Source organism: Palaemon carinicauda, chromosome 19 (genome assembly GCF_036898095.1).
Source record: "Palaemon carinicauda isolate YSFRI2023 chromosome 19, ASM3689809v2, whole genome shotgun sequence".
Lineage (NCBI taxonomy): Eukaryota > Metazoa > Arthropoda > Malacostraca > Decapoda > Palaemonidae > Palaemon > Palaemon carinicauda.
This window is the reverse complement of record NC_090743.1, coordinates 84,171,448-84,183,529: the sequence shown is the minus strand read 5'-3', so window position 1 is coordinate 84,183,529 and position 12,082 is coordinate 84,171,448. Positions and strand designations below refer to the sequence as shown.

Here is a 12,082-nt window from a genome sequence, read left to right as displayed (position 1 = left end):
AATCATTAAACCATTCGGCTGTTTCTCAGGGCACTCCAAGCCGATTGCCAACTTATTGATAGCCAGCCTTCCTTGGCTGACCAGACAGCCTTCGTCTGCTTGTCAGTTACCATCTTTGGCTCACAGATCGCCGATTCGCCAATCATCGGCAGTTTGCCGTTCACCAGCAGTTCATCACTTAAACTCTCTAGTCAACCTTTACCTGTTGTTCCCTAAATCGGAAGGCAAACAACATACTTCTCGCTACTCGCCATGACTACTCGCAAGCACTCTCCAACTGCACAGTAGCCATGATATCCAGCCGTTGACCATTGGTTAATGTTTGCCAAAACGATGCTGTTCTAAGATGTAGCATCAACCCTGCAGGGCGCATGGTAGGGTCAAGCATTGCCTTACCCACTTCTATCAGTTAAAGGAGTTCTCTCCCAGGGAAGAATCCTTAAACTGGGTATCGCGTCCCATCTTTTCCTCCATGAGTCAAGACCTCAGCAAAAAGGGTCTGCAAGGAGTTGGCCCTTTTGGGTTGATGTCCACACCATGTTGAAGAAGTTCTGACAAGGGGTAAAACCTCAGGTCTTCATGTGCACGCTGGACCTAAATGACGCATATTTCTAGGCCCAAACCATCCATCTTCAAGGAAGTATCGGATATTCAGTCTAGACAACAAGAAATACCAGTTCAGGGCACTGTGCTTCGGTCTTTCCACAGCACCCAGCCTGGGCTCACAGGATCGGCATCCGTATCCTCCGTTTTCTGACAACTGATTGATCCTAGCAGACTCGGTGGTAACCTTGCGTTAGCACAGAAACTTCTGAAGTTTTTACCAAGATCTGGTGATCTTGGGAATCCTTGGTAAGTCTTCCCTACTTCCCTCTCAGAAGACTGGTATATCTGGGTATGATTCTAGACATCAATCTCCACAAAATCTTCTAATCAAAGACAGGATAACGAGGCTTAGAAAGGTCACAAGACCCTTTCTGAAGACAAGAAGTACTCCCAGCCCAGAGTGGCTATGTCTAAGACACATCATCCCTGGCCCATTTAGTTTCCAACGGCAGCCTCAGGATTTGTTCTCTCCTGTGGTGGCTTGAGTCCGATTGGAATCAGGCCTTCGATTCCCCGGACATTCTGATCCCCATGGAACCAGAAGATTTGACGAACCTCAAGGGGTGGGTGGCAGTTGAGAATCTACGGAGGGGTGTAACCTACTCATCCCCCCCTCCCCCGATGCTGTGCTTACACATCAAAAGAAGGGAGGAGGAACCATTGTGCTGCACCACAGGACCTCAGGCCTCTGGACAGTCCAAAAGTACCTTCACTTAAATCTCTTGAGAGATGAAGACCAATTTTCCGGTCCTTCAACAGCCTCGTCAGTTCCTGACGAGCCACTGTGGTGGAATGACCGACATCACATAGTGGCTCACATCAACAAGCAAGAAGGAACTTGCTCATAGCCTCTTCCCATCTAACAGTATACTGTAAATACTAAGATGGGCCGAAATTCACTCGGTACCACTATCAGCCCTTTTCATTCCAGACTAGAGGAATATGCTCACTGAAAATCTGTGTACAGCATCTCAGATAAGGTTTACCTAATGGTCTTTGGATTACCTTGTAGCCTACAAAGTCCTGACTTTATTGGGTTCTCCAACTGTGGATGTGTTCGCAACACCCCTGAACCTCAGGCTGCTTCTGCTCCCCAGTCCTAGACCCCAAGGCTCTCTGGCAAGAGGCATGCCAACATCGGTGGGTATAACAACGACATTTACGTCTTGTCCTCGTTTTGTCTGAAGAGAAGGGTACTCAACAAGGCTAGAACATCAGTCAGCCTCTCAAGTTCGCTCATAGCTCTGCTATGGCATTACACGGATTGGTTTCTGAACCTGCTGCAGCTCCTGATGGACCACACTTCAACATCTATCACAAGCTATAGCTTTGCTTTGATTGTATGCCTGGAGACTACTCAGCACCTCCTCTCTCAGAAAGGTTTCTTGCAATAAGTTGCGGAAAGGTTGTTTGGATATCTGAGGAATTCATCAGCATCAATCTACCAGGCAAAGTATAGCGTCTTCTGTGGTTGGTGGTATCATGGGAAACCTTATCTCTCCACTCGATTCCTCTATTCTAGCAATAGCGGAATCTTCGAGTAATTGCAGGAGGAAAAGTTTTGGCAGGTAAAGACGATCACTCAACCTTGAGCCTTGCCTTGAAACTGAAAGGAAGGGACATCCCCTCATCACTAGATCTTTCCTAAATCATGCGGACTTACAAACTTGCCTTTCCTCAGTCAGAATTCAGACCTCCCTCTCGGAACATGGTTCAAGTTCTCCGGGGTCTGAGGAGTCCTCCCTACGGTCCACTTCACTAGGCAACAAATTTTCATCTGGTTAAGAAGTCAGTGTTCCTACACACTTTGACAGTGGCCAAACGAGTCAAGGAACTTCATGGTCTCTTTCGACATCGCCCATTCATGAGAAGGGTCAAAATCAACGTTCAGTTTCGTCCCTGAGTTTGTTGCCAAGACAGTCTCCAGAGGTGACGGATCCTAGATAACATGTCTCCAATGATAACTGATGATCCAGATCTTCTGATACTGTCCCCGGGGTGAGGTTTGAGGCTCTACTTCAAGAGAACGGCAACAGCCCACCTGGGTGCCTTCTATTGTTGTCAGCACTGGGAGAGACAAAAGGAGGATCACCAAGATGTAATCTCTGCTGGATTCACAGTCATCAATTATGCTCTGAATCCAGATCCTCATCCAACACGTCAACCCACGATGTCATTGGCAATGCCCCTGGCTCTTCAAAGCAGATTACTCTGTGATGCAGGTTCTACAAGCAAGGGTGTGAATGCTCCAGGTGACTTTCACAACCTTTCTCCTGCGAGACGTGACCCACAGTAACTCGATACGATCTCTATCGGTCCTGTGGTTGCTGCACAACAGGTGGTTGTATACCTCAAGCTTCTTATTGGATACAGCAGAAGGTTGAGGGCATTGTTACCCAGCTTTAGTCTCCATGAATGAAAAGGAATGACTGGCTCTTTTTCTTTTCTTCATCCTCCCCTCTTATGGGGAAATCAGCAGCCTGGGTTCTCTGCACAAGCTGACCTCAATCACTGTGGGTAAAAGCATGCTCTCTTGTGTTCCTAGTCCTGTATTATGTCAATACTGATGCATTCCCATACCCTGGCAAGGTGGTATTGGAAAAGTCTTGGTCCAACAGTTTTTCCTACAAAGTCTCGGAATAACTTTCACCCTGACAGTCACACTGCTTACCTCAACACACAGCTTGCGTAGGCCGCAGACCTTGCATAGCAGGGTTTAGCAAGGTGTAGGGACTCCTTATATTTGGTACCAACATATTTAATACAAGGAGCCCCCTTGTAAAGCCAAAAAGCCAGATTGACAGGGACGTCTACCCTCCTAATAAATAGCGTAGGGTTGTATTCCAGTTACGAAACAAATGACAAATTCGTTGATATTTTGTATTTTTCCTAACGATACAAACCTTTAGCTATTTATACAAACTTACCCGCCGACCCTATCCCCCTTGAAGCTCTGACTCCAAGCAAAGTGAGCTAAATTAAAGGTGTGTGAGTGGGATTGGTAGCAAGCTACCCCCCCAACCTCCCGCTAACTAGCAGGATGGGTAGTTAACCCTCGCTAAAATTTTAATGGCTCGTCCTTTCAGTTTCACCGAAAGTAATACTGTACCCCTAATGAATAGCTAAAGGTTTGTAATTTTAGGAAAAAAACAAATTATCTATGTTGAGCTATGAATTAAGGGAGTTGCTATGTTGTAAGAATTGCTAATGAAATTATTAATGAAATCTCTACTGGGACAAAAAGGAAGCATATACCCACCAAAAAGAAAAAAAAAAGATGGATCTATTACAGCAGCGGAAGATGAAGAAAGGCAATTTTGGATGAAATATTTTAGTGAGGTCATGAATAGGAAATATGAAGGGAATAATTTGGTTGATATACTGTACCTGAAGCTGTGGAAGACCTTGATGTGCCCGTGAATGAATTCAGTGTGTTTGAAGTCGAAGCTATCATTAAAAAACTCTAAAGAGACGGAAAGCCCCTGGATAAGATGGAATAACTGTTGAGATGATTTTGGCCGAAAATGAAGTGACACCCAGAATACTTATATCATTTTGTAGAATGTGGCATGAAGAGAAAACCTGATGAATGTGAGCTAGGAGTGTTGGTGAAAATGGCAAAAAAGGGAGATCTGACTGATTGCACTAATTACAGAGGCATAGCACGTCAGTTGTCATGAAAGTATCTAGTATGATAATTCTAAAGAGACTAGAGAAAAAGATTGATGAAAAGCGGAGAGATGAACAAGCAGGATTTCGAAAAGGTAGGTGTATTGACCACATTTTCATTTGTTCCCACACTAACAAACCTTACATCATTTATGTGGATATTCTTCCGGCAAAGTTGGAAGGTAGCCAGTAGACTTTAAATGTAGTAGGTAGGTAGGGGGTGGATGGGGGTACCTAGTCACCTATATCTATTCACAAATCAATGAACCACGTCACTTTTTTCTTTTGGTTGGTAGAGAATGGATGTCTCCGCTCTCTCCTCCTTCAGGCTTAGCTATATAGACAATTGCTTTACGATCCTCCTTCTTTGCCCCTGTGACGGGCCGAGAGAAGGTTGTGACTCAAAGACAGTATGAAAGCAACTGGGTGAGTTTATTATAGAACACTCTCCTTTATATACAAAAGCTCAAAGCGGAAAGAAATTTCACGTTCGAAAAACAGACACTGTTACAGATGAAAAAAGCAGACATGTTTATTCTGGTTCTTTTTAGTGCTAGGGAAGAGCGAAGATAAAAGCATAATATATACACAAAATGAACTATGTACGATCGTGTGATATACGGTTGGTACACCCCAGAGGGGAAGAAATTTTTATTTTATTTTTGTTTTTACTTCAGTGCTTACAGCCGACGTCAGAGTGCGAAGTCAGTTACTGCTGCTGCAGCCGACGTCTTTGCTGTCTATGAGATCTGCCTCTCCTCCCGTTTGCCCACCTGATCGCCTCTTACTAACGACCTGCCCTCACACCACCTGCCGGTCCCGTCATCACCCAACGATTCGCAATCTCTCTTTCATCCCCCACAGAAAACATTCCAGCCCGCATGTACAACGTTCGCATGCTGCGGATCATTAAACTACGAACGATTGTCAACCCATGACCAGCTCTCCATCTGCTCGCCGATCGCCAGGACGAGACTAGTTATTTTTTTTTTCTTCCCAACGATCACCATCAGGATGTCGTTTTTTGGAGATCAGTGATCTCTACAGAGATAGAAGGTTACTCACGACCTCGATGGTCTTCTTCTAGAAGACGTTCATTATCACGAGATCGGAGGTTATCATGATCTCGACGCTCTTCTTCTTGAAGATGATCACAGTCTCGAGTTATACACTCACAATCACCAGATCGAAGGTCACTCATGATTTTGGCGCTCCTCTTGAAGACAATCACAGTCACGAGTTAAACACTCACAATTACGAGATCTAAAGTCACTCACGATCTCAACACACTATTGCTAGAAGACGTTCACACAAGTTAGAAGTTCATGAGCATGAGATAGATGCTCAGTATCATGAACTAGATGCTCATGATCCCGTACAAGACGCTTCTGTTTGTGATTCGGTTACCTCACGTCCTTAGGAGAATCTTACTTCACCTGTTCGGTCTCTCCTTCGGGGGATTCCTCCGACAGGAATTGGATTCGTCCATTCCCGTCCTTTGTTCAAGTAATCCCCTGGGGGAAAACCCAGAAACAAGCCTTGGCGTCGTTTCTCATGCAACATCTTGTGTCATCCTTCAATTTGAGATTGAGCTCGTTGAAGGGAGGCAGAGAGTGCTACCCGGAGGTCTGCCTCCAGGTGTGGGAACTTCCTCTTCTGAGGGAGTGTCTCTCCACAACCGCTGTTCGGCAATCATCCTGCTTGCAAGGGGATTTGCCTATGGTGACAAATGAGGTTGGTTGTTCCTGTTTTGATCTCCCCTTTGAGGGATTCCTTCGACAGGAATTGGATTTATCCTTTTTCCACTCTTCAGAGCAGGCTATGAGCTAGACACACATTTTCACCAGCTAAATGCTCTCATTCTCGAGCCTCACGTTCATGGTCATGAGAGACACTCACAATCACGAACGAGATGCTCACGATCACGAGCGAGACGCTCACAATCACGAGCGAGATGCTGCAAGACGCTCACGATCACAAATGATACACTCACGATTATGAGCGAGAAGCTCATGATCGCGAGCTACACGCTTATGATCACAAGCTATTTTCTATACGCTTATGATCACAATCATGAGGTAGACGCTCATGGTCACGAGCTGACGCTCACGATCCCAAGCTGTCGCTCACAGTCACAAGCTAGATGCTTACGATCACGAGCTAGACGCTCACAATCATGAGCTAGACGCGCACAATTACAAGCGAGACGCTCACCCTCCGGAGCGAGACGCTCACGCTCACGAGCGAGACTCTCACTCTCATTAGAGAGATGCTCACACTCACGGTCATGAGTGAGACTCTCACAATCTCTAGTGAGATGCTCACGATCTAGACATTCATGATTGCGAGCGTGACGATCACGAGCAAGACGATCACGAGTGAGACAACCACGATCGTAAGGCAGTTATCTTCCTTTCGAGAAAGTTGATCCTCTAGTTTGTTGAGCGCCAACTTATCACAGATCGTTATTCAAGCGATTGCCGATTCCCGGTTCACCAATCGCTAGCTTGCTGATCTCCGATCACCAGCTCTCCGATCTCTAATTGTTTCCTCACCATCATTGATTCTCCGATTGCCAATCGTCAGCTCTCTGATTGCCAATCGTCAACTCGACGATCGGCAACTCCCCGATCGCCGATCCACAACTCCCCGATCGCTAATCTGCAACTCCCCGATCGCTAATCTGCAACTCCCCGATCGCTGATCGCCAATCGTCAACTCCCAGATCATCAATCGCCGATTATCACCTTGCCGATCATCCCCATGCCGAGCGCTGATTCTAATTCATCAATCGTTAGATCACTAATCACATTATCGCCGATCATTTAATATCGGTTTGCAAGCTCATCAATTGCCAATTGTCAACGCCGATTGGTGATCTCCGATAATTGCTGATTGCCATCTCGCCGCTCGCTGATTCTAGTTCAGTGATCATCAGATCACTGATCATAATATCGTCGATTCTTTAACATCTGATTGCCGATCGTTAGCTCGTCGGTTGCTGATTGTCAATGCTGATTGTCAACCACTGATCTCCAATCACCGATCCCAGATCGCCGATCATCGATCACTGATCATCGATCACTGATCACTGATCTCCAGTGTCCGATCTTTGAGCAGCTACCTACAGCTCCAATTGCCATTTCACTAGTGTCAGCTCGAAGCTCGCCAATCGCCATGCCGATCACTGATTCCCTGCTTGAGGGTCACCAGTGGTCCGATTCAGGAGATGCCAATCGCCGTTTTCAATGGCTAGACGATCTCCGACTTCTTATCAATAGCGCCATTCGCTGTTTGACATTCGACAGCTAGTCATTCGTTGTCTCACACAACTGTAGCTTGCCGTTCACTTGCTTGCTGTTTGCTTGCTTGATGTTCGCTGGTCAGAGGCTTATGATCACCGCTAAGCCTGCTCTCCTCTAGGCTGCTAAAATCACCAACCACTTCCAACATCTATGGTTTAGCCCTGAATACTTTGCTTTCCAAGGTAAAGCTGTAGAACCATCCGTTCTGTCAAAGACCCTTCTTTGAACCATGGGCTTCCTGAGAGGGAGCTGCTCCTGAAAGCCTCTCTTCAGAAAGTACTCTCACCTACAGTAGATGACATAGATCATCGCTCTTGGGCTTACATTACTTATTTAAACCATGTAGAGTTAAAGGAGTTCAACACTACTTTTCCTTCTGGGAATCTAAAACTGCATCGACGACTGGGCTAATACACGAGTACAAAGCTCAATGCCCCTCTCCCTTTGTGTTCTTGTTTGTTGCTTACAAACAGGGCTTCTCGGGTTCCCAAAGTTTTTTGAATCTCCTTTTGTGAGATCCGAAGAGCCTGCATGAAGTTGGCCAGGTTTCTGCATCAAATCTGGCACATTCATGGGCATTTATCCCTCATGAACGTATGTGCTTCACTTATATTTCGTTCCTACTATAGAAGGGCTTACGGTGCTTCAAGGACCAGGTTGCTGCTTCGGCTGCTACCTCCTCCTTTGTTGTCCTATATTATAAAATTGCTCACGAGCCGACTTTGCTTGGATAGGAACTGCGCTAGTTAGCCAGGCTCTTAAAACAAATCGTATCTCAGTCATGGTGGGGGAGGCAGATCCCTTGAATCTGTTCCTCCTCATGGGATTACTGCCCCACCCCATTCTCTCCCTCTTAGAGAATTGAATTCAGTGCTGTCTAATGTGACAGCTATAGGAACTTAATTGTTACAATTCGGGTCAGCCCTAGATAGGTGACCGATGAGAACAACAGAAGTTGTCGGCGTTTTTTGCACTCCTGGTCTCTGTCGGCCTTTATGCCCTCGGACCTTCGTATGAATACATTCACCCCCAATCCGCTAAATCCTTTTCTGGGGAAACATTTTTGCCTAACAATTTATGAAACTCGGTCTTATTCATGAAGTCAGCCGATGACTCTCTTCCGTAACCAGAGCTCTCCCTTCGGCCGTAGTTGTTGGAAAGGAATATCTTTCTTCCTCAGCCTAGATTGCGGTTTTTCCAGTAATGGGAAAACTTTTCCCACGAGCTCGAAATACTCGGCTCCTGTTTTTTCGCCAAGGACAATGTCTGCATTTAAGCTACAAGAGATACTCTTTTGTATCTCCCATCTTCCTTTAGGAAATGGGAAGTGGTCTCTCTTTTCCTCAAGTTTGGAACGCCCAGTCTCATGGGAAGATGCAGTTTGCCAAGATACCGGTGAGCTTCGTCGGTCAGAAGTCTCCAGTTTTATTATCGTTTCATGAAACGAGTTTAACTATCAAACCCTTTCATGCAAAGGAAAGGTTTTGCGATCAAACAGTTAGTCCATGGCTTCCTGTACAGGATTGGTCCCGTCTCCAAGACTTCAGACTACCTACTGATCATAAAAGTCTCGAGCTCTTGCGAGACATCTCCTTCAGGTTACCATGATCTAAGAATTATTAATTTATTATTATTATTATTATTTGCTAAGCTACAACCCTAGTTGGAAAAGTCAGATGCTATAAGCCCAAGGGCTCCAAGAGGGAAAATAGCCCAGTGAGGAAAGGAAATAAATAAACTTCAAGAGAAGTATTCAACAATTCAAATTGAATATTTTAAGAACAACAACAACATTGAAATAAATCTTTCATATATAAACTATTAAAACTTAAAAAAACAAGAGGAAAGAAAACAAGATAGAACAGCGTGCCCGAGTGTACCCTCAATCAAGAGAACTCTAACCCAGGACATTGGAAGACCATGGTACAGAGGCTATGGCACTGCCCAAGACTAGAGAACAGTGATTTGATTTTGGAGTCCTCCTAGAAGAGCTGCTTACCATAGCTAAAGAGGCTATTCTACCCTTACCAAGAAGAAAGTATCCACTGGCCAATTACAGTAAAGTAGATAATCCCTTGAGCAAAGAAGAATTATTTGGTAATCTCAGACTTGGTCATCAACATGTAGAAAATTCCGCAGGTTCAACAAGACCGCATCAGTCCCTGTTGAACGCGACGTCTTCAATGTTAGCCAGGCTTTAGGTCCTTCGGCACTAAGAATCATCCTTCCTTCTGGTTCTTTACGAGATCCGAGCAAGAGACTGTCTTGGTAAAGAGGCTGCCAAACGAGAATCTCTGCCAGGGAGGCAATCTCATTGGTTTTCCTGAATTTGACGTTTCCTATGGGGGCATCAAAGAAAAGGGGGGGAGGTCACATACAGTACTACACGTCCTCAGGACTATGATCAGAGCACAAAGGATACCTTCTCTTAAACTCTTAGAAGGCATCATCTTTCCTCAGAAAGTGCCTAGGGGAATGGCAGTGATTTGTCGGTTTCCCGTTCGCGGGAGACATTTCCTGCTCCTCTGTGGTCTCCCCTTTGGGATAGCCTGTTCACGGGTTTGGATTTTATTGAATCCACCCCTTCTGTGGGAGACTTCCTCCAGCTGCTTCTGATTAGAGGCCTTCCTTTGGGAAGCAGAATGAATATCAATGACAGGCATTGATCTTCTTCCTGCGTGAGAAGGACTGCAGTCACCTGTTGGGTTCCCTTCTTTGAGCAATTTCTCCAAGAAAAAAATGGCTTCTCCTCGCCACTGAGCAAACTCATCGGCAGACTTGTCTCATTAAGAGACTCGACTAGCCTTGTCTTCAAGACTCGTCTTGTCTAAAAGACATGTCACATCCAGTGGCATGTCTACAATTTTGGAGAACCCATTACGGACTTCCTTTACGACTAGATGCTCCGTGGTGAGGATTGAGTGAAGTCTATCTCTCTTCTTGAGGGTGTTATTCCAGTAATACACTCAAAATTGCCATAGAAAGGAATCCTGCTCTTAGACTTAGGCAATGGAAGACCTTTGCTTGTCCATCAAGCATCTCCAATCGTTGCTCTTCACAGAGTTTGAGCCTACTTACCTGTAGTAGGGTAATAAAGTCCCGCTACAGGATGGGTGGCTTCCTTTGGTCCCAGGGGTGCCCTCCCTTGAAGAACTAGGACACCCAAAAAGCAGACCTCCTGATCCCGAGGACAGGTCTCTTCCAGTGTGGCCCTCGACCAAGAGAATAGGCGTACCTCATGGGTCGCCCCCAACGTCTCTCACTCACGGCGAGAAATCAAGTAACAAGACAGGGTTAGAAATGAAACTATGAGATATTACTCGACTGCCATATGTGGATGAGATCATGGTGAGGGGTAGATAGAGATGGTCTGGGCATGCTCTTCCCATGAGAGATTAGTTCACCAAACTTTCAATTGGACTACACAAGGCACCAGAAGAGTTGGAAGGACCCAGGCCTACATGGCTGAGGACTATGAAGTATGAAGTAGGAGATGATGAATGGAGAAGTATTGATTTACTGGCTCAAGATAGAGACATCTGGTGAAATTTAACTGAGGCCCTTTGCGTTAATAGACGTAAGAGGAGATGATGATGATATTGCTGAGAACAATTATGTATTTTATTACTCAATTCTTTGCATAATTGGCTGAAGCTTGAATTAAATTATGATTATGCTTTTAAAATAGGTCTCAATAAGATCAAGACATTAACCTTTGAACACCAACCCCCCCAGAAAGAAATTTGGCAATCAAGCCCCAGACCCTTATTTTGAATATTTAACTTAACTGATTTGAGCATGATAACTATTAAGTAATAGGAATTCACAAACTTTTAATTAAATTTCTTTTCTATAGATTTACGATTTTACATATTTTGTAAAACTTTTATGTGCATAAATGACAAAAGAAACATAACTGATTATTACTGGATGTAGAATATGTCCAATGGTGCTCAATAGGTAAGTGCATACATAAAATTTCTATTAATTTAGCTAGTCAACATATATGTAGTTCTGAATAAGTGTGTAGTTGATCAAAAGCCATAAGACAATACTTTTGTTTTGACAATATTTGTTCATAGTTTAGTTTGTATAACAAATCTGATAAAGTAAGAAAATATTTTCTGACTTATTACTATGTTCTCCATTTTGCAGAGTTGTTCGTGAACTAGTGAAAAGGTACAACTTTCTTATATCTGATCAGAATGAAGAATCAAACACACCCTTGCATTTAGCATGCCTCCATGGCCAGAATGAAGTCGTTAAAATACTGTTGGCAGCGGGAGCTGATGTGCAGGCTAGAAATACCTCGTTATGGACACCATTAGACTGTGCAGCTGCAAAGGGTCATGTGCTCTGTGTTCACCATTTGCTAGATTATGATGCTCCTTTGGATCCATTAGATAAAGTGAGTAATGGTTATTTTTAAATTTTTTATAATGTCAGTATTATAATTTACTTCATCTGCATGCAGTTGGTAATTATACAACAATGATTTAATA

The 12,082-nt window shown here is 44.4% G+C and overlaps 1 protein-coding gene across 7 annotated transcripts in view; it reads left to right on the top strand.

The window, feature by feature from the left end:
* LOC137658700 (transient receptor potential cation channel subfamily A member 1 homolog) overlaps positions 1-12,082 on the top strand; it is a 351,715-nt gene that overhangs the window by 151,462 nt on the left and 188,171 nt on the right. For all 7 annotated transcript variants that reach the window (XM_068393691.1, XM_068393693.1, XM_068393692.1 and 4 more), the window contains one exon: positions 11,736-11,988. In XM_068393691.1, coding sequence (XP_068249792.1) covers positions 11,736-11,988 — 253 coding nt within the window. The remainder of the gene's footprint in view (positions 1-11,735; positions 11,989-12,082) is intronic.